Here is a 23,871-nt window from a genome sequence, read left to right as displayed (position 1 = left end):
TCATCATCTGCGCTACATCCACTCTGTTTAACTGACGGGCCTATAGGCTCCTCACCTCTCTGTCTGACTGCAGCACACGCATTTTCACATGTACACACCAGAGGTAGCGCTAGACTTTTTTGTTGTCCGTCATTTTGACTGACAGGCTAGTAAAAAATCCGTCATAATCTATTATTACCCGTCACTATGGTGCAAGGTGGCTTTACGTGGTAATTAGTATGTTCGTGACGTCATCACGCTGTACTTGCTGTGCTTGAGTCTATAAAAATACTGTACAAAACCGTTTGAATAAAACGAAAGTAAGGAAAATGGTGCAGGGCACACTTAAAGAACGGGAGCTCTGCCATTATCACTACACAAGGAGCAAACATTACGGACAACAACTAATAAGCAGTGAAACAAGTTTTACGTTGTTTATCATGTGCATAGTGTTTGGACTTTTGATCAACCCTTGTATGTTTTGCGATCGGATAACTCCCGGTGCTGCAGACGGGGAGCTCTGTCATCTCACGAAAACATTGTATAAAAAAACTTTGCATGCCGTAGTTTACACAGGACTGGCGGGAAATGTGCATTGATACTCCTTCATTCTTCATGTTATGTGGTTTACTTTGACAAGTGTCCCACAGCGCGACATCCGATGGGTTTTCGCAGATCGCATTACATATGTCTAGTCAGTAACAATGACAGGTGAAAACACGCACGTCCCTTCGCGAGCATATCACGCTCTAATGAAGGGAAACGGGGAGTTACAAATTGCCCTCATTGTAATCCGTCAAAATGACGGACGAACGGCCTTCGGATTTTTCCGTCACTGGTAAAAAAAATCTGTCAATGACAGAGAATTTTCGGTTCCCTTTCTGTCGGTCTCTCGGCGTTGTGTCGAACTGACAGAATGGGGTTTGTCTTGAGAACCTATCATCTTCTGAGTATTTAGAAAACGCCAATGAAAATTGGCGAATTAAATTTGCATGCCGGGCTCCTCCTCGGATGTCCGGGTATAAGAGGGAAGCCGGCGTGCTCATTCATTCACCTTTTGTTCTTCAGAGCCTACGCATCTGATGAGCTTCTCTACGATCTTGGTGATCATTCTTTCTGCTAGAATCTACGACGTGGACAGCGGACGGTCCCTTCCTGCAGTGACTCTCCCCTGGGCGTCTCGGCAGTTCCGGAGGTGTTCGAGCAAATTTCCTTTTCTAAAAGAGCAAATTTCTCCAGCGTGGCTTGTCCCGCTGTTCTCATGGGTGCAACACACTCATCGAGGATGGGGACGGACACAATGCCTGCTTCCAGTACGCTGGGGCAGACGTTGTGGATACGTCCTGCCCACACTGCGGGCGGTGACGATTCAGACGTTGCGTCACAGGTGGCTGTGTTCCCACGGAACTCAGCCACCACCTCGTTTGCTCCCCGTTCCGTGGCGGCAGGACTACGGCAAGCAGCGAGGGTGATATGAGGATAACTGTGAGCGATAATCCATCAGCCACAGGCTCACGGACCGTTCACACCTCGTTGCTCGTCTGACCATTCCCCAGGAGACGGTCCGCCGTCTTATTCCTCAATCACGTATTCAGACACGATGCGTGATGATGAGATGTCTCTTGCAGCATCGGGGGGTGACGTACTGCCATCCGACTCCGACGATTCCTCGGGCTCCCTCCCTCGGGGGGTCGAGCCCAGGAAAAAGCTGACGTCGAGATGTCGGCCATGCTTTCCCGGGCCGCCGTGAGTGCCCGCACTGCCTCTCCCGGCGCTCGCGGCTGGCTACATGGCGCATCGGGTTTGAGCGCGGCTCCAAGCAGCGCCCGCCCCCAGTGCCGTGTTTACCGGAAGTGCATGAGGAACTTTGTAAGACCTGGAACGCCCCTTCCCGGCACGTTTCACGTCAAACAAAGTTCTGTCACCCTCTCTTCCCTCGAGGTTGAGACAGCTGGAGGATACGTCGGTGTCCCCCAGGTGGAGTATGCCGCCGCATTGCACTCGTGCCCGTAGGGGGGGAGCTCGACCTAGACTCCCGTCCAAAGCATGTGGTGTCTCGGCATCTCTGGTGTCGAGAGCTTACTTGCGGCGGACCAAGCTGCCTCCTCTCTCCACGCTATGGCTCCTGCCAGGCCAGGGCGTTGAGAGAGCTCCACGAGGGTAAGACCGACCCAGCGCTTATGCAGGAACTCCGCGCCGCCACCGACCTCGCTCTACGGGCGACTAAGGTGACCACGCGGGCCCTGGGTCGGACGATGTCCACACTTGTGGTCCATGAGAAACTCCTCTGGCCAATCCTTGCTCAGATGAGTAATGCTGAGAAGGTCCGCTTTCTCGACGCACCCGTCTCGCAAGGGGGGGCTGGTTGGTGTTACTGTCGAGCCGCAGTGGCCCCGCTCACCCCCCGCCCGTCGGGGGGGCGCGAGACCCACACGCGGCCTCCCCCGGAGGGTTCTGGACAGTAAGAAGCAGTCCTCTGTGCCGCAACTCGGCCGCCTCGGCCGTCGAGTCCCGTGGACTGTCTGCTTCCCAGCAGCCCTGGTCCTCTTCGACGCCCTCCAGCTCTGGGCGATCCAGTCGCCTCACGCCCGCCAAGTTCAGCATCCGATATACCTCAGTCAGAGGCTAGGATGTTACCGTACTTCGGGCCGAGGTCGCCACCCTTCTAGTGAAGGGAGTGATCGAGCCCGTCTCACCAGCCGAGATGTTCAACGGGTTTTACAGCCTGTACTTCATTGTCCCCAAGAAAGGCGGGGGGTTGCGCCCTATCTTGGGTCTGTGTGTTCTGAACAGGCACCTACACTATAGCTGCCTTTCAGATTGATCACGCAGAAGCGCATCCTGACATCCGTCAGGTGTCAGGACCGGTTCATGGCAGTCGACCTGAAGGACACGTACTTCATGTCTCGATCCTCCCTCGACATCGGCCGTTCCGGCGTTCGAGGGACGGGCATATCAGTACAGGGTCCTCCCCTTCGGTCTGTCCTGTCTCCACGAGTCTTTACGAAGGTCGTGGAAGCCGCCCTCCTTCCCCGTAGGGAAGGAGATGTGCGGGTACTAACTATCTCGACGACTGGCTCAAGTTTTGGCACACTCTCGAGATCTGTTGTGTACACACAGGGACCTGGTGCTCCGGCACCTAGATCGGTGGGGCTACAGGTCAACTGAGAAAAGAGCAAGCTCTCCCCGGTGCAGAGCATCCTCTTTCTCGGTATGGAACTCGACTCTGTGCTCACTAGCGGCCCCGCTAACCCCCCGGGGGGGGCGCGAGACCCGCGACGAGGAAGCCCGCACCCTCACGGCCTCCCAGAGGCAGCGCGACTGACTAGCGCGGCCGATCAGTGTTGAACTGCCTGAAGCTCAGACAGTCAGTGGTCCCCCTGTAACAAGAGGCTCCTGGGATACATGGCATCTTCGGCGGGGGTGGTCCCCCTCGGGTCGATGCACATACGACCGCTCCTTGGAGTTCCTTGGAGAGCGTGGCACACCGGCAGCAGGCGTATGGTCACACGCTTTTCTGCCGACACACCCTAACCCCCTGGTCTCCATGACCTTCTTGCGGACAGGGGTCCCCTTTGGGATGCCTCCCTGCAAGGTTGGGGTGCCGTGTGCAACGGGCAAGCAGTGTCGGGGCAGTGGATGGGCCCCCCGACCTGCGTTGGCATTTCAACTGCCTAGAGTTGTTGGTTGTGCTACTTGCATTGAGGACTACCTCTCGTGCAGGGAAGCACGTGCTGGTCCGGTCGGACAGCACAGCTGCTGTGGCGTATTCTTTCACTCACAGCAGCTAACATGACTCGCCCGACGCCTCCTCCTCTGGAGTCAGCAGGTGATCAGCTCCCTGCGAGCCACACACATCCCAGGCGTCCTGAACAGACAGCCGATGCGCTCTCTCGTCAGTCGACGCCTCGCGGAGAGTGGCGACTCTCTCCCCGTGCAGCCGGCTCATTTGGGGCAGTTCGGCCAGGCACAGGTGGTCCTGTTGCCTCCCCGGACTCCACCCATTGTCCGCTTTGGTACTCCCTGTCCGAGGTACCCTCGGCACGGATGCCACTTGCGCACAGCTGGCCGCGGGACAAGCGGAAGTACGCTTCCCCCAGTGAGCCTCATTGCACAGGTCCTGTTCAAGGCCAGGGAAGAGGAGCATCAAGTGGTACTAGTTACGCCCCTTTGGCCTAACCAGGACTTGGTTCTCAGAGCTGACACTCTGACAACAACTCCCCCCTGGCCGTTCCCCCTGGCGAATGGCTTCCCCAGGGGAAGGGGCACTTTACGGCATCCCAGGCAAAACCTGGTCTCCATGTCTGGACGGGACGAGGAGATCCTGAGTGACCCAACCCCGGTCCGGTTGGGACGTCACTCAGGCTAGGGCTTCGGCCACTGGGCGGCTATACGCCCATAGGTGGCGCCTCTTCTCGTCCTGGTGCTCTTCTCAGCGAGAAGACCCGCGGAGTTGCTCGGTCGGGTACGAGCTGTCCCATCCTCAAGAGAGACGGGGGAGTAAACTCTCCCCCTCCACACTGGGAATGTATGCAGCCGCTATGGCCGCTCATCATGACCCAAGTGCTGGGTAACCTCTGGGACAGCACGACCTGGTCATTAAGTTCCTAAGGGGCGCGAGCCTTACCCGCGCTCCGTACCCTCTTGCGACCTAGGTGGCGGGCCTCAAGAGGCCCCGCCGCTTTCGAGCCTCTCGGGGTTGCTGCTCTTTCTCAGTCTTGATAAAGACGGCTTTCCGTATGGCGCTCACCTCCAAGAGGGTAGGGGATCTACAAGCACCCTCCGTGTCCACAGATTGCCTAGAACTCGGGGCCGGGATTCTCACGTTATCTTGAGACCCCGCCCCGGCTACATGCCCAAGGTTCCCACCACTCTCCCGAGAGACCAGGTGGTGAACCTGCAGGCGCTCCCCACCGGGGAGGAAGACCCAACCCTATCCGTGTTGTGTCCAGTACGCGCACGGCGCCTCTACTTGGACCGCATGCAGAGCCCAGAAGCTCTGAGCAGCTCTTTGTCTGTTTCGGAGGTCAGCAGGACGGCTGTCTCCAAACAGAGGCTGGCGCACTGGATCGTGGATGCCCTCGTTAGGGCATACCGATCTCATTTCGCCCCTGCCCATTGGGGTTGAGGCACACCCCTTGTGGGCACTGGCTCAGGGCGCCTCTCTGGCAGACATCTGCAGAGCTGCGGGTTGGGCTATGCCTAACAACTCCGTGAGGTTCTAATACCTACGTGCGGAACCGGTGTCAGCCCGCATCCTGGCAAGGTGTGGGACCGGCAGCCGGTAGGGCGTACGCCTGCGGAAGCCCTTCCCCCTCCGGGGGGAGCAGTGGCGATCCCGCCTCACTTCTTTCCCCTCGGGTAAAGAACAGGCATTCCATCCATCACTAAGCACCCTTCCAGGGGACAGGCTGGGCAGAGCAGCCCTGCCCCCTTAGGCCGGGGAACAGTTGAGTTATCTCCCACATAGCTCTAACCGGACCTAGTGCTCCAGATGTGGTAACCCCCCCTCCGTGGGCTGTTCCGTCTGATGTATCCTCATAAATGGTTCCCACCTTGGCAACCCATGACCTCCCCAGGTGGACTTCCACCTTGCGGTTAACTCCTGCAGTCCGCACTTTCCTCCCATGAGTTCTCCCCTGATGGTGAGTCCATGTGGTGTCTCCACTAAATCCTCCATACGGTAGGTAGTGGCCTGTGCAGTGTTTTTCCCCAGGGGGGAATAATGCTTACCCAGTGGCCCGTACGGTGCCGGGCGGCTTCTCGCCATTTAGAGAACTAGGCCTCCGCCCGTGACGGCCGGTGATAGGGGCTTCCCAACTTTGTGTAAAGCTCTGGGTCCCCCTACCTCTCCACTGGAGGGTCATAATTTCGCGTTAGCGTCTTCGTCTGACTCACCCAGGCCAGTCAACGTCGCTCCGCAGAGATTGTGACGCGGCTCAGTGCTGTGGCGTTTTCCATAGGAACCCCATTCTGTCGGTTCGACACAACATCGAGAGACCGACAGAAAGGGAACGTCTTGGTTACGGATGTAACCTCGGTTCCCTGATGGAGGGAACGAGACGTTGTGTCCCTCATGCCACAACACTGGCCGCCCACCCCAGCGGTCGGGGGAGGATGCTTTAGGCTCCTCAGACCAACAGGTGAATGAATGAGCACGCCGGCTTCCCTCTTATACCCGGACATCCGAGGAGGAGCCCGGCATGCAAATTTCATTCGCCAATTTTCATTGGCCTTTTCTAAATACTCAGAAGATGATAGGTTCTCAAGACAAACCCCATTCTGTCGGTTCGACACAACGTCTCGTTCCCTCCATCAGGGAACCGAGGTTACATCCGTAACCAAGACGTTAACGCGACCTCTGGTACACACACGTACAGGAAAATCTGGACCACGGCCAATCAGAGTGGGGGTCCGCCCATCACTATCTCTGAATGGTTTAGACCACGATATGGGCCTAATGTGTGTCTCTTGTTGAATCACAGGGAGACTTTTAGAGTCGCAGAGACTTTTTTTCTCCCTCGAACGACTGGTCGCACCGGTGCGACCTCATATTTTTTTTAGTCGCACCATTGAGAAATACGGTCGCACTCTAGAGCCCTGAGGGTGTCCATAGGGGAGGTCCTATCAGGTCACTTTCCCATGGATTCTCCATGGGGTGTCACTGCATTGTTTGTGTCACATGTGTTACCAGGGGTGTTAACTTACCGTCAGCTAAACCCTGAATTCTCGGTTGATTAACCCAAACCTTGCTTACTCTGGGTATGTCGGTTCCAAATCACCTGAGAAGAGTTAGTTTAATCAACCTCCTGAAAGATACCCATAGTTAACGCGCGCTCACAGAAACAACATGAAGACATTGTCAATGGATCACAGATTTCACGAGACACCATGGAAATGGCCGGGAAGCTTAAAGTTTTTGACTGTAAAACAACTTTATAAATCAGAGTTTTTTTTCACAGACTTAAATCTGCATCAGTGTATAAAGTGCGGGTTAAAAATCATAAAATTAAATTATTTAGGTTATGTGTTTATAAAACTATAAATGCTATAAATTAATTATTTAATTAAAGATATAAATATTTTAAATATATGCACTATTTTTATACTATAATATTTAAAATATATACTCATCATGGCTATCTTTGTTACATAAACCAGAGATGTTTGTAACTGTAATTTTAACGTGTTTACCATGGTATTTTACCAAAATTGTGTTGTGTATATGTATCACATTGGTAATTTTGAAGGCAGTATTAAACCTCTTTTTTGTTCCTTCTCTGTATGTTCCTTAAAAAATATACCTTTATTTGGTTTTCTGAAAACTGATTTTGCATTGTATCAGCTTTATTTGCAACAGTTGCTGATGTAGTCATATTAATGGAGACTAATTAATTCTAGAAACTACTACATTGGTCATAATTTTGGGGAAAAAAATGTGAAATGCTTTTCAGTACACTACACTATGTATGATAATTAATTTACAGCAGAGGATGAAGGTCTGCTGTGACATGAGGTAGAGGTTTAAAATGTTAGGCCCAGTCATATATACATAATAATCATGTAGCCTTTATATATCCCTTTCGAATACACATACATTTAGGTTTTTTGTTTGTTTCTTTTGACTTAGTTTGCTAAAAGGCCATGGCTTTCCAAATGTTAAAAGAGGTGGAAATGTCCTATTCTGAAAGGCTAATTGTAATTTGGAGAAAGGCCTTTCAATGCTAAACTGTAGGAGGAGGCTGATGATCAGAAAGACATTTTTACGGAATACAGTCAGTATGAAAAACCTTAAGTTTAAGTTTTTTATGTATTTTTTTATGTAAATGGATTTAAAATTATAATAAGAATTTAAATATGTGAACAATATGCCATGGTAATCCCATTGGGGGGGGGTCACCTAATAAAGCCTCGGAAACCTGCCAGCCTGGGAATCGAATTTGCAACCTTTGAAGTTTTAAATCTGTCTCTCTGACCATTAGGCCACAACTATCTTAGACCCAATGCATCAAATATTGCATAATAAGTGGACAAGAGTAATGATGTGCAATCCTCAGGAGTTAAAATACTTCACTATTAACATCCTTTAACTGTAGGAAATTGCAAGATGTGTATATTTATCCAGTGATATTTGGAGATGTTTTAACAAACCTAATTCAAAGTATATACAATATTTAATATAAATAGCCTACATAAAGTTTAACAATAACAGCTTACATTATTTTATTTAAAGATTATTTCATTATTTCATACGTAATCTGTGCTTCCACGCCCACTTGATGCTCATCAAAAACGCACACACATGCGCAGACAACCCCTAAAGCTTAGTAACATTTCCTTAAAATGAACTAACCCTGGAACATAACCTGCTCCGGAGCAGGTTATCTTCAGAGAGTAAGTTGCTATGGTTACTTACATACCCTCAAAGTTATCTCTGTTTTTGGAACCGAAAGTTGGGGTTATCCGGTAACTAACCCTTAAATTTACCCGGGTATGTCACATAACCAACTTTCTGGAATACACCCCAGGTATAAAGGTCTGCTCACACAGACAGTACCTTGGGTTAAGTTCTGGGTTAAGAATGTAGAAGGTTGGCACAAGAACATCGCAAAGGAAGAACCATGCTACACTACCACCTTTAATAAACTCTTTTACAAGCACTTGGACCTGCTTTCTTCATTTGTGTACTAGGATATTTCTAGTGCATTGGCAAGCCACCCAACAACTGCTCAGCCAAATTCAAGAAAATCTAACAGTGAGTACAAGATGACAGAATTTTTGAGTAAACAATTACAGCAACACAAATTAGCACCTCAGTAAACCCTATGGGGCAGTTTCCCAGCCAGGGCTTAAACCTACTCCCAGACCAATTTAAATGTTAGCGGTGTCTTGAACGAAAACAACTTGCACTGAAATGTCTTAAAATATATCAGTGTGATTGTTTTGTCTCAGGATGCACACAGTTATGTTTGTTTGTAAAGTATGCTTTTAAAAACTTATATATCGTAATTTAACTAAGCCCTAGTCAGGGCTCTAGAGTGCGACCAATTTGGTCGCACATGCGACCTAATTTCTCAATGGTGCGACTAAAAAAATTCTGAGGTCGCACCGGTGCGACCAGCCGTTGGAGGGAAAAAAAGTCTCTGCGAAAGTCTCCCTGTGGTTCAACAACAGACACATTAGGCCCATATCGTGGTCTAAACCAATCAGAGATAGTGAAGGGCGGACCCCCCTCTGATTGGCCGTGGTCCAGATATTCCTGTACATGTGTGTACATTTGAAAATGCTGTGCTGCAGTCGGACAGAGAGGTGAGTAGCCTAGGCCCGTCAGATAAACAGAGTGGATGTAGCCGCGGATGATGAGAGAAGATGAAAAGAACGATTGACAACTTTTTCGTTAAGAATGTTAAGATAAGGCCTGATCCGTCCGAAAATCATAACCAATGCTCTGACATGCTAGACTGCGACTAAATGGTCTTATTTTGCTACAAATTTTCCTGCCAGTGCGACAAGTTTTTCTTAATGGTCACACCGGTGCGACTGTCAAACTGATCAATATATAATTTTTGCGTATTATAAATTTAATGCGCAGAAATGTTATATTGCGCAAGCTGCGCATCCAGTCACTCATTTTCGTCTCCCCTCCTTCAACCACTCCTTATCTATCAGTGCCCCCGCCCCCAAAGACGTAATTCGCGGGTTATGGGTAAGAGGCAAAGGACCGAAAGAGCAGACGAGTGAAGTGCTCAATCTTGCAACTGAAATAAATATGCAGAATACAAGAATTTCCCCTGCTAAGGTACAAAGCAGCAAAGATAACGAAATGTGTTGCAAGTATTGTATGCATGTGAAGCTAATGCAGGAAACACGTGTTTAAACTTTAAGCACTGAACTATTGTATAAAGATCTCTAACAATACTGCAAAGCATACAAAACGGTATAAATTATGCTAAATACTATTTATTTGTGAGTCGCTATTGATAAAAGCCAAACGTGTATCAATGCAGCTTTAAGGAAGAATAATCACTAAAAGCCTTCAGGTCTCGCGGGTTGTTTGAGATATGCGCGCGCCCAGAGAGTCAGAGCACAAAATACTAAACGGAGTTCTCTTTCACACATTCTTCCTCTGAAACGGACATATTAACACAAAATAACCTAAAAATTTCCATATTAACAAGAAACCTTGTAAAGGTATTCAGTTTGTTTCGTGACCAAACAGTTGGGAAACAAAACACGTGTTCCAGTATATTGCGCGAGCTCTTAAAGGGGCAGCAGCATAATAAAGATCTCTGTTTATCATGTTCATCAAACAACAACGGACGGGCCCAAAAACACTTACTGATATTAAAGGAATTGTGTTCTCTTATAGGAGTCGTTCACAACAAATAAAGGAAGAAAGTAGCTTTAAGAAAGATGTGCTTTAAATATGGTAAAGTGTTGAAAGAGAGTTTACATATACAATAAAAATAATTCAATCATAAACAATGATTTGTATTAATTTCTAATTGATTTACTAATGTGTTAAACACATTTTAATGAAGTTTTAGTCATTCTTTTTTCTTACCTCACCCCACGACTCTGGTGCTATCAAATTAAGGACTGGTGCCACCAACTGAATAACTTGGTAGCACCAGTGCCACCTCTCTCAAGTGTTAGTCTAGAGCCCTGCTTTCTTGTAGAATTGTGCTTCAAATAAAGAACTTTATGTTGACCAGATTGTTAGTTAATCATTTACAAGTCAATATTGCCTATATGGACAGCGATTTATTAAAAAAAGTGAACTTGTAAAACTGCGGTGTTAAATGCGATGCGGTCGAAAATTTGGGTGCACCTAACTTTTGTGCACCAGTGCAACCAGTGCAAAAAGTTAGTCTAGAGCCCTGCTAGTCCTATTTAAAATTGATCCCTGTCTGGGAAACCGCCCCCAAAACATTCAGTGACACATATTCACTTTACTTAAACTGACCTCATATGAAGTGATGGGCTTATGATAGCTCTTAAGGGCATTGATTGCTTTAGTGTAGCCCAGAGCTCTCCATTTATCGCCTGTGTGCATATAAGCTTTAGCCAGTGGCTCCAACTTGTCTGTAATGTGCTTGTTATGGTTTTCCCCTTTACTAGTTGACGGCTGCGAACAAACCCACTTCCCAGACAAAACTGGATTCTCTGCCAAACTCAGTTCTTGGTTGCTGTCAGATGGGTGAATGCCACTGATCAAGGCTTCTAAGTCCTTCTGTGATACCCCATCTTCCTCATCATGTTCTTCCTGAATGTGAAAATAAGTCATTTAAAATCTTTGTGTTAAAAAAAACACAACATACATTTAAGAAGTGGTCCCACTCTTTCTCACTGTTTCTCTGAGATCTACTTGAGTTGGAACCAACAGATCCTGTGCTGCTTCCTCTGACACTGCGGCAACCACAGGCTCATGTGACTCCACAGCAAGAGCAATTGGGAGACTACAGAAAAACACTGCGTGTAACTGGACATGCTTATTAAATAATTACAGTGTTTAAGTGGACATGCTCATTAAATATATTTTTCTTTCCAATTTCTCAACAGAGGAAATATGTAAATTAAACAATAGTCTGCCAAACAATATATCGACCACAAGCATTTGGTTATATGGTTAACTTTGCACAAGTAAGCAAATGGTGCCCTACCTCTCAGGAGGAAGGAGGCTGTAGTCTTCAGAACCTAATAATCTTTTCTCATTGATGCAGGCACTCAACCAAGTGCATTTCACCAGCTGAACACCAGGGGGAAGTCTTTCTACTTTTAAGAGCCTCAAAGCTCTCTCACCATTTACAGAATCGTCCACTACCACATGTGTACAGTTGAGTGAGAATATGGACATGGACTGTCCTCCATTTTGGGTGATCTGCCGATGAAATATTTCACACCTGGCTTTCCCTATACCAGCTGGAACAATGTATACTGTGACTCCCTTAAAAACTGTGTCTGAAAGAAAAAGAAGAGACTATTAAAACACTAAAACTACTTTTAATAAATATATCATAATAATAAAACTGTGTAATTAAACTGTAAATGTCAGAGAGAGCACAGCTGCTATTAATGTTTTAATAGAAAAAAATGTTCTTATGTAATAGAGAAACTTTATCCTACAGTTGTAATAATTACAGTAGCTCTATGCTGCTAGCAAAGCAATAACTACACAATTGACACTTCTCAAAGCCCTCCCCCTTTTGCTATGTCTGACATCAGCCAAAGCGCTCCCACTGCACTAAAGAATTTTTATAGTGAAATAATACTAAGTTTTAAGAAGTCTTTATTGTTGTACATTATGACAACTAAGATTTCACAGTGACATGACTTATATAGCTAGGATCATGTTCGTACAGTCAGGGGCGGATTTAGGGATTTGGGGGCCCTAAGCAAATCCATGTATAGTGGCCCTAAACTATGTGCCATTTTACTTTACTGCAACCCTTATTTTCTTCCTCCTCAAAGCACACAATTTTTCATCCCCTGTCAAAGTGACAGAGGAAAACTAAGCTTAATAAACACAGATAATCACCAATTAAAAAATATTTGCTTAATAGGACTAGGTGTTATAATCCCACTATTTCAGGAATTGCCCAATAGGACATTTCCCACGCCTAATGCATGACAGGGAAATAATAATGAATTCCCAAATGAAAAAAAAGAGTAGTTCACTGAGCTTTGAACGATTCACCGATTTCTTACATTCTGTGTAAACAAATTGGTTCAAAGGAGTCATTTGTTTGCGAGTCTTTCTGATCACAATGTGCATTCATACTGACGAACTCGCTGTGTACAGAATAACGCTGATTCAACAAGCCAACTTCACAGCTAAAAATATTACAATGATGTACAGCAAGTTCATTTAGGAAACCTTTTAAAGAAATTTAACGTAAAAACACAGCTAATACAGCTCCTAATATAGCTCTTTTACTGAACTCTTCAGCGTTTCACTGTGCTGGTAACGAAACAGCGCCTGCATTGTGGCGTAATGCTGCAACTGCAGTTACAAATGACAATCTGTTTAATGCACGCAGTGTTTTTAGTGAAGTCTCGACATATTTTTGACGAGAGTCTGGGGAAGCACGAAATTTGGCTGAGGCCAGGGGTGGATTTAGTGATTTGGGGGCCCTAGGCAAATCCATGTATGGGGGCCCCAACTATGCACCATTTTATTTTACTGGAACCCTTATTTTTCTTCCCCCTAAGAAGAACACAACTAAACCAGTCAAAGTGACAGGGGAAAACTAAGCTTAATAAACACAGATACTGACTAATTAAAAATATATATAATAATGAAATCCCAAATGAAAAACATGGGATAAGTGTCTTAACAAAACACTTATATTAAAGTTCTAAAAAAATATATGAAATGAAAAGTAATAAGTTATATGAAGCATTAAATTTATTCAATCAAACAGAAAAGTTGAACATTTTAATATAAGCCTTTTTTATGAGACTTTTTAGCCCATAAGTAACCAGTCTAACTAAATGAGCAAAACTCATTCACACCCTACGTTCTCTTGTAGTTCACTGAGCTTTGAACGATTCACTGATCTCTTACATTCTGTGTAAACGAATTGGTTCAAAGGAGTCATTTGTTTGCGAGTCGTTCTGATCACAATGTGCGTTCATACTGGCGAACTCGCTGTGTACAGAATAACGCTGATTCACCGAGCCAACTTCACAGCTAAAAACATTAGAATGATGTACAGCAAGTTAATTTAGGAAATCTTTTCAAGAAATTCAAGAAAATGTAAATTGAACGTAAAACTCCTGAACAGCCGTGAAACAGAGCTAATACAGCTCCTAATATAGCTCTTTTACTGAACTCTTCAGCGTCTCACTGCTGGTAACGAAACTGCGCCTCCATTGTTTCATAACTGCAGTTACAAATGTCAATCTGTTTAATAATGCACGCAGTGTTTTTTGTGAAGACACTCGACATATTTTTGATGAGAGTCTAAGGTGGCACGAAATTTGATTGAGGCGGCCGCCTCCAAATTCTTTATGAAGGAAAAACCCTGATCTGAGATTATTATATACAAAGTGTGCCCTCTCTCCGTACTTTCATGCATTTAAATGTGACCAAATTTCTGCACTAATGCGTACAGTACGAATCGTTAGCACTGCACTGACGTTATTATATTATGTCTTTATGTTCCCATTGGTATGCGCAGCGGAGCCAAACAACCTTTCTACCTTTGATCTGGCCCTCTCCTACCAAGCGCACAGCGCTCTTTGTTTGACAGATGTTTTGGTCGTCAGTCATTACAACTGTTGTCGGTGTTCATGGAGAAATACTCACCGGCACATTATCATTGCTCGTGGCCGGGAGCAGGGCTCTAGAGTGCGACCAATTTGGTCGCACATGCGACCTAATTTCTCAATGGTGCGACTAAAAAAAATCTGAGGTCGCACCGGTGCGACCAGCCGTTCGAGGGAAAAAAAGTCTCTGCGAAAGTCTCCCTGTGGTTCAACAACAGACACATTAGGCCCATATCGTGGTCTAAACCAATCAGAGATAGTGAAGGGCGGACCCCCCTCTGATTGGCCGTGGTCCAGATATTCCTGTACGTGTGTGTACGTTTGAAAATGCTGTGCTGCAGTCGGACAGAGAGGTGAGTAGCCTATAGGCCCGTCAGATAAACAGAGTGGATGTAGCCGCGGATGATGAGAGAAGATGAAAAGAACGATTGACAACTTTTTCGTTAAGAATGTTAAGTTAAGGCCTGATCCGTCCGAAAATCATAACCAATGCTCTGACACGCTAGACTGCGACTAAATGGTCTCATTTTGCGACAAATTTTCCTGCCAGTGCGACAAGTTTTTCTTAATGGTCGCACCGGTGCGACTGTCAAACTGATCAATATATAATTTTTGCGTATTATAAATTTAATGCGCAGAAATGTTATATTGCGCAAGCTGCGCATTCAGTCACTCATTTTCGTCTCCCCTCCTTCAACCATTCACTTATCTATCAGTGCCCCGCCCCCAAAGACGTAATTCGCGGGTTACGGGTAAGAGGCGAAGGACCGAAAGAGCAGACGAGTGAAGCGCTCAATCTTGCAACTTAAATAAATATGCAGAATACAAGAATTTCCCCTGCTAAGGTACAAAACAGCAAAGATAACGAAATGTGTTGCAAGTATTGTATGCATGTGAAGCTAATGCAGGAAACACGTGTTTAAACTTTAAGCACTGAACTATTGTATAAAGATCTCTAACAATACTGCAAAGCATACAAAACGTTATACATCACGCTAAATACTATTTATTTGTGAGTCGCTATTGATAGAAGCCAAACGTGTATCAATGCAGCTTTCATGAAGAATAATCACTAAAAGCCTTCAGGTCTCGCGGGTTGTTTGAGATATGCGCGCGCCCAGAGAGTCAGAGCACAAAATACTAAACGGAGTTCTCTTTCACGCCTTCTTACTCTGAAACGGACATATTAACACAAAATAACCTAAAAATTCCCATATTAACAAGAAACCTTGTAAAGGTATTCAGTTTGTTTCGTGACCAAACAGTTGGGAAACAAAACACGTGTTCCAGTATATTGCGCGAGCTCTTAAAGGGGCAGCAGCATAATAAAGATCTCTGTTTATAATGTTCATCAAACAACAACGGACGGGCCCAAAAACACTCACTGATATTAAAGGAATTGTGTTCTCTTATAGGAGTCGTTCACAACAAATAAAGGAAGAAAGTAGCTTTAAGAAAGATGTGCTTTAAATATGGTAAAGTGTTGAAAGAGAGTTTACATATACAAAAAAAATAATTCAATCATAAACAATGATTTGTATTCATTTCTAATTGATTTATTAATGTATTAAACACATTTTAATGAAGTTTTAGTGATTCTTTTTTCTTACCTCACCCCACGACTCTGGTGCTATCAAATTAAGGGCTGGTGCCACCAACTGAATAACTTGGTAGCACCAGTGCCACCTCTCTCAAGTGTTAGTCTAGAGCCCTGCTTTCTTGTAGAATTGTGCTTCAAATAAAGAACTTTATGTTGACCAGATTGTTAGTTAATCATTTACAAGTCAATATTGCCTATATGGACACCGATTTTAAAAAAAAGTGAAGTTGTAAAACTGCGGTGTTAAATGCGATGCGGTCGAAAATTTGGTTGCACCTAACTTTTGTGCTGGTGCACCTAAGAAAAAAGTTAGGCGCACCAGTGCAACCAGTGCAAAAAGTTAGTCTAGAGCCCTGGGGAGAGTGCTGTGTCTGGCGGGAGAGAGATACGCTACTGCTGTAGGAGCAGCGGTGGTGTTTGTGTGGGGAAAAAGCAGAGACTTTGGCAACAATCTTTTGTAAATCGTCTTTTTTCCTCTCCGCCGGTGTAGCTGCGTTCTTTGTTGTTGTATTTCCCTGCGACTTTAACTTCGTTTTGCAGCTAATGTACCACACAGTGACACTCTCGCTATGGGGAGTTCTACTAATTCTGCCGTTGCGTTAACTTTCTCTAGTGTCGAACTCTTCTCGCGCATATACGGTGCTAATGGAATGATCCACTCTAATCTATACATTTGATGATTACTTGGGGCTCTACGTGGCTAGTGACATGGCTTATTGGTTAAGTCCGCCCCTTCCTTTTGGAGGCCCCTGGTAGTTTGGGGCCCCAGGCGAATGCCTACCTTTGCCTAATGGGTAAGTCCGCCCCTGCGTACAGTGAGACGGCCAGCAACAATCGCGAAGGACTTTTTAAAACCGCATAATGTGCAGCCAGTTAAACTCTATGGTTTGATTCTGGCGAATAGCAACTGGGGGAGCAGCACGCATTGTTTTTACTTCTGATAGTACAGTGGCAGTTTTTTGGAAGCCTGCTTAAATGATTGAAATCGATCTCGGTGGTCTAAATTCATAAAAAATTAGGCAGGAGACCGTGAGAAAAGTTGGAATTGAATATACAAGGCAGGCTACTAACTGCTAATCACCTGAAAACAATGCACAACGGAGCGCATGAAGGGACAAACATCTCGCGCTTTTTGTTTTTATCTGCATATTGAGGTAAACTTTGGATAAGTACGACGTTGAGGCAGTTCTTCTGGCATATTCATTTTATCCCTAATAATATATAAACATTCAATTAAAATAATAACATGCTAAAGTTAAAAAGGTCAATAAATATACAAGTAATAAAAAGATGTGCTAGTGTATTTAGGCCTTTTTACAAAAATTGATAAGAGGGGAGCCATTTTTTCTTGACATACTCAACTTGGCATTAAATTTTTTAAGAAATATTAAAGGGGTCATATGACACGGCTATAACGAATACTATCGTTTGTTTTAGATGTAATGCAATGTGTATAAGGTTAAAAAATGCTGTATTTCCACATACCGTGCATGTTTGTACCTCCTCTTTGTCCCGCCTCTCTGAAACGTGCAGATTTTTTTACAAAGCTCATAGCTCTGAAAAGTGAGGCGTGCTATGATTGGCCAGTTAACCAGTACGTAGTGATTGGTCGAATACTGCAAGCATGTGATGGTAACGCCTCTTACCATATTTGGAACATCAGGTTCCAAAGCAATTGTACTGACAGGTACGCCCACCTAAAGATGACTTGCAAATGAATGTGTAGGCCTACACCGTTTCCAAACATTTGTCACTTGTTGAATGTTTGGGCATTTCAATATTAATTAACACATGGTCTGTAAATGCACGTGGTTCTTTACGTAGACTGAACTTTGCGCTGCATGATACAAAAAATAATAATAAAGTAATATAATCTAAATCACCGCATATAACAAGCACGGCGCAGACTTTCTGAACTTGTCATTCACAGCACTGAAAGCAAGCGTGCAAGCGAGTAAATTAATGTGTGATTGTTTTTTGATGCATCAATGTTGTGCTGCACTTGCGCTGTACCCTTAACCACCTGGTGTCGTCCCCACACGCATTCGACTATCAGTCGACTATAGGGATGTGCGCTACGACTAATTTGACAGTCGTTTAAACTAAAGTTTTGTAACTGTGTAGTCGACTAGTCTAAAACTAAGAATGGCCCAGAAGGCGGTCCAAAAACTTTGCTTAGGGCCTATGTAATACATTTAAAGACTTAAGAATGCAGGCTATTAATCAAACTGTTCATATCCCATATTTAATGTAGCTAAAACATATGTGTTCCACTTTCCTTACTTTATGATCATAGATATTTCTGCATTTGCTGATGCGCCAGCCCTGACTGGATCATTTTATTGGCTGCAAGAAGTGATGTGATGAGCATTTGTTTGCTTAGGGTTTAAAATATGTAGCCTATACAAATCAATTTTATTTTCTCCTTCTCCTGTTTTTTCGGACTCTAAAAGTTCAATTAAATTTTAGTAATCAAATTAAATACAATTTTAGTAAAAGTCTGTCTATCATAAAACTTAAAATATTTAACAACAATTAATTAAAAGCTTAAAAACGAATGTTTCATTATTTGTTTATTTAAATGACGTTGAATGAAAAAAACATTGCTTTTTTTAATTATGTCGCAATTTAAGTAGCCTACAAGTTATAATTAGGGCAGGCCAATAGCCTATCAACAAACAAGATAGCCTACATTATATCATGTTTTTATTATTTATAAAGCAAAGCAATTTGTGTAAACAAAGCGAATAGAAAGCAATGGAAAAAAGTACAGAACAAGCTACACAACGCATTAGATCCCGCCAAGAGCGAATGAAAAAGCACCTAATACTGCCCATATTAGCTCATTTATAGAGCATAGGCTAAACACTCGAGTACGCGTGTGATGATGTTAATATTATTTTGCAAGCATTATGCTCGGATGAAGTCGGCTCAATGTTTGTGAACAATTACTCAGTCTGAGGAATCTGCGCAAACTCTGCAAGGGCACACAGATACTGTAACGGTGCCAAGCAATCATGTTTGTTCCAGCGCTTTTTTTGTGACAAATATTATAATAAAATACATTTCAAAGTTCTGTGAATCTAAAAGCTGAGACATTTTCATCTCAAGTTTTATTGAGAGTGCTCAAGATGCATTCTGACATCAAATAAAGTCAATCCGTCTTCCATGCATTTTAAATATTAAAATATTGATATTTAGTAATTGCTTACATAACTGTGTGTAGCTTTAGATCATTATCTACTTTTTCGTTTTATGCCAGCATTCCACGCTTCCGTCCACATTTTCCGCATCGCGTCAATAACCCAATACAGTATGGTTACGCATGGCTCCAGTGAAATTATTATTATGCAACTTTGATATGACATAGTTTGCATAAAACCTACCCGTTTTCAGAACACCCCCACAACTAGTCTTTCAAGAGGTCAATTCTGAGCGTGCTGCAATTGGCACAAAGGAAACGCATGCTTGATCGGACCTCAAATTAAAACATTTCGTTCCTGATACACTTTTAAAGACTATTAATAATTCTTTTATCAAACATATTGTTTTAGTATGTAATTTAAAAGGGTTTTGGACAAAACATTAAAATGAAAGTAATTTCAATCATGACATTTTCTGTCATTTTTTCGTGTAATCGACTGTTGTTTTCAATGTCGACTAGTAGGAGCTTACCATTTAAATGACTAGTTTGACTGACAATTCTGATTCGACTATGTAAATCTTTATTCAGGGATACCCCTAATAACAATTTACTTGATACAGAGCGTGGAGGGGCCCCACACATTGCATTGCATATTAGATTTAGGGCAACACAGGCAACAGCACAAGTGAAGAAATGTATGTAATGTCTGCTAAAATTCATAAATGTTCATAAAATCTAATTCATTTTGGTGTTCTTTAAATTATCTTGATATAAATTACATAATTGACCCTTCGCCTAGAGTTTGATTGATTATAACGCCGATATTATGCGAGCCCTGTTGCTATTCACCATTCTGTTGGTTGTGGCTATTTAGCTACCGCCACTGGGCTTGCGCACTTCAATACTGCATAATTTTTAACAGTTAATTAGATCAGCGCTTTGGCTGATGTTGAACGTAGCAAAACAGGGCGGGCTTTGCGCAGGGTCAAAAATATAATGTACATTGAGATTCCAAGCAAGCAATCCTTGGTGTTTCGAGTCTGACGTCATCACGGTGATTTTAACAATCATAGGTAGTTTAGATGGTTAGAGTAAGGTTATGGTTAGGGTGTAGGTTAGGGTAAAGGTTTCGTAAGACTTGAAACACCAAGGATTTAGTCAAAACCAACAAGCCACGCCCACGGATCTGACTCGAAACACCAAGGATTTAGTGAGAGCCCATTTCAACGTCTCGGTTGAGTATAGACCATATATAGTCCGGCTATGAGTAACCCACTTCTAGCCCAAATAACCTTGAATTTGGTAACATGTCGTTTTTGCCTAAAAATACTTGTATGATATTCCATCATGTAAACAAAACCAACAGTGATTAAGGCTTTTGGTTTTATTTCTTTGACATGTTTTGTGCGTAGCCACGATCTAGCTCCAATTAAGACCGACTATTTGTAGCCCACGTGTAGTCAAGACTGGTTCATTTTCGGTCTTTGGCCAGTTAGCGCAGAGATTGTTGATGTATCTTATCATGTTCTATATTTAAAAAAAATCAGCAAGTCAAATATCAAATGTAGTGTCATTTCATTACATGGTCGATCTGTAGTCATGATTTAGCTCTGAATCGGATGGGCTATGTGCAGTCTGCTTTTAGTCCACCCAGCGAAATCGAGGCAAAGTCTAATTTCAACAGCTTGGTTTAGTCCTGATTCAGACGAGTTTAGCCAAAAAGTGGTTTGTTTTTTATTACATTAATTTTATGACAAAAATAGTTTGTTATGACATCATCAAATGCACATTCTACAATATTATTTTTCTTTCATTTTAACAAATTAAACATAAATGCAATTACAATTCTTGACTTCTGGCAACGCGAGACTTGAAAGATAGTAGCATCACTGTTGCCAGATCTCGCGTGAACGCGTCTTTTGAATTGAGAGAGCATTTCGTGTGGGACGGAGTGTGGAGAGTATCGGACAAACAGCAAGCGTGATAGGACATTCCTGCTCTTGTCTTGTAAGTATGTGTGTTTTCGTTTTCTTTTGTGTTCATTATTTTTATCTACAATATTTGTTATCGTGTGTAGGAACACTATCATTTTAGCGGCTTAACAGTGTGGAGTCATGTTGTGGTTAGCTTAAACGTGAACTTACATGCCAGTGTTTCCGTGTGGCCATAAACTCTAATTATCAGAATCCAACATGTGCAACCTATTAGAATTTTATATGAAAGCCATTAATATATTTTATTCTTTAGATCATTATGATATAGAAAAATGAGCTTTGTTTTTGGTAAGGTAAGTTTTAATAAGAAGATGATCTAGCATGCTTTGCATAAAACAAAGAAATGTATGGCATTGTATAAAGACAATATAATACGATTATTAAAAACTTGAAAAAAAGTTATGTTGCACATCCCTAGTGTGCCTCCAAGCTAAAGACAATGACTCCAGTTTTAATTACTGATATTAAAGTAAAAAATACTTTTCTCATGCATGTTTTTATTTTCTTATTTGGCAGATGATCTGATAATCAACTTCCCAGCAAGCACCAGGGAGAAGATGAGAGGGGATGAAGAAATAAAACCAACCATTCATATTTTCCTTAAAGTTCATTGTTGGTTGTTTGTTCGTTAAAATAACTAAACCAACAAAAGGGTTAACCTTTTAATTTCGCTATTGATTTGTATTAGATTTATTATTTTAGAATAGGGTTAAGTTATTTACATTTTTATTTTGTCATTTTTAATATGTTATATCTTAAGTTGCTTTTGGACAATTTTCCATATTTTTATCATTATCATAATCGATAATATTTATTGTAACTATATTGTATAAATAACATTTTATTTTCTTCCTTCCATGTTTTTATTTTTCAGAGTTATTAAATGTTCTTAATAAAAGTTTTAAGTTGTTTTGATGAATAAAAATATTTTTGTAGCCATTGTTTTTTTTTCTATTTGATGACGTTATCGTTATATGCTGTCTAATTGATGACTAGCCTATTCTAAAGTTATGGTTAGACGTCTATTAGATTTTCACTGACAGCCCAAATTTAGTCTTGTTTTAGCCTAGACACATATTCACCGTCTATTAGACGATACACGTAGTCGTTCAATAGCTGTCTAATTGATGACTAGTCTATTCTTATGCTATAGTTAAACGTCTATTAGATTTTCACTGACACCCCACATTTTGCCTTGACGTCTGGGCTGTGTTTGGACGGCTATTAGACGCGAAATTGCTTGCTGGGGCTTTTCTCAAGTATGTCCCATTATGAGAATTGGACCTGCTATTGATTCAGTAGGAGTCCTCTTGAGAGGTGTCGCATCCTTCCATTCACTAGGCCTTGGTCTCTTCACTTTAAGAAAATCTTTTAGGATACCATAACCCTCCATGCCGGCCAGGGAAAGCTCCTTTGAAAAATACAAAACAAATATCACGATCACAGATAACGTTACAGATCGAACCTGCAGTCGTGTCAAGACCACATAAAAAGATTATCCTTTAACCTGTTACTAGAAGGCTACGCAAACACTGACCATAGACTAACGTTACTTTATGGCAAAACAGGTATGCTTCTGTCAAGAAGCGAGGATCGATGTGCAATTGTGCATAAAGCAACACATGGCTGTACTAGAAATACAATATATCAAGAATTACATTTTAAACAGTAATGCGTTAACAACATAAGTAAATAAAAACAATTCCACATACCTAACCCTTCTCGTTCAAAGAAAAAACATACTGTATGTGAATGTCACTACTCTATATGTACCGGAAACACTGTTTGTACTGCGCATGTTCGAAAATGTGTCTACTTCCGGTCAAAACTATTTATGGCAGTTTCGGGTGTTTCGTTGACAGTTGTGTCATTACTCGATCGGTACCGGTGTCGAGTAGTGATGGGAGAAACGAAGCTGTTCGTAACTTTGAATAAATTCCTTCGCAAAATGATTCAGGTTTTCGAAGCGTTCGAAACACCGTGAGCTGGTGCCACCTACTGGTAAAAAGCTTGTAAAAGCATCGAGATCTCAGGCAAAACTCAATGACAGATTATACAAAAAGTTGCTAACGTTTTCTTAAAATTGTAAGGTAATTTAAAATGAACTACCCAGTTAGGACATGTACATCTGTAAGATGTCTGCTAAAGATCTGGGCCCGTATGTATAAAGCCACACAGAGTCAAATTGTACTTTTAAGTGTGTCAAAATTCTAAGAATGACATAATTTTACTCTTATTCTTACACTTAAGAATAAGAGTTATTCATAAAGGTTCATAAGTGTTAAGACTAGGTCTCAGCTCCTAAATTATTTAAGAGAGCTGAAGAGGTCTCCTAAAATAGTTAGGAGTAACAAGATGGCAGCTGAGAGGAGGCTGCGCACTTTCCAACAACGGAAGAATGTTTTGGAATTATATGATGACAGGGAGTTGATAAAACGTTACAGGCTTGATCGTCAAGTTATTGTTTTTGTTACCGACTTAGTCAGAAATTCTATAACTTCTCCCACTCTACGAAACAATGCTTTAACTGCAGAAATGAAAGTAGTAATGACTCTGCATTTCTTGGCGACTGGAAAAATGCAGCAATGCACCAGTGATGACTTGGGGCCATCACAGTCCACAGTTAGCAGGGTCTTAAATACCACTGTTGCAGCCCTAACCACACCAGACATAGTAAGGCAGTTCATCGACTTTTCAACTGACCTTCAAACAATACAGCAAAAGCAAGCAGATTTTATGAGGATTGCAGGCTTCCCTGGAGTTGTTGGAGCCATTGATGGCACCCAGGTTCACATTATTGCTCCAACTGTGAATGAGGAGACATATGTCAATCGAAAAGGATTCCACAGCATCAATGTTCAAGTTGTAATTGATGCCAATTA

The 23,871-nt window shown here is 43.0% G+C and overlaps 1 protein-coding gene across 1 annotated transcript in view; it reads right to left on the bottom strand.

Moving 5' to 3' along the window:
- Positions 1–22,815, bottom strand: part of poll (polymerase (DNA directed), lambda) — a 60,558-nt gene extending 37,743 nt beyond the window's left edge. Inside the window, exons 1-5 of the mRNA XM_057330995.1 lie at positions 22,702–22,815; positions 22,274–22,400; positions 11,643–11,940; positions 11,330–11,438; positions 10,946–11,245 (exon numbers count right to left, since the gene is read on the bottom strand). Of these exons, the coding sequence (XP_057186978.1) occupies positions 10,946–11,245; positions 11,330–11,438; positions 11,643–11,940; positions 22,274–22,382 (816 nt within the window). The 5' untranslated portion in view covers positions 22,383–22,400; positions 22,702–22,815. The remainder of the gene's footprint in view (positions 1–10,945; positions 11,246–11,329; positions 11,439–11,642; positions 11,941–22,273; positions 22,401–22,701) is intronic.
- Between the last annotated feature and the right edge of the window lie 1,056 nt (positions 22,816–23,871).

This window comes from Triplophysa rosa, linkage group LG4 (assembly GCF_024868665.1).
Source record: "Triplophysa rosa linkage group LG4, Trosa_1v2, whole genome shotgun sequence".
In the NCBI taxonomy this organism is placed as follows: Eukaryota; Metazoa; Chordata; class Actinopteri; order Cypriniformes; family Nemacheilidae; genus Triplophysa; species Triplophysa rosa.
Note: the sequence above shows the minus strand (reverse complement) of the source record. Positions and strands in the feature narration are given on the sequence as shown.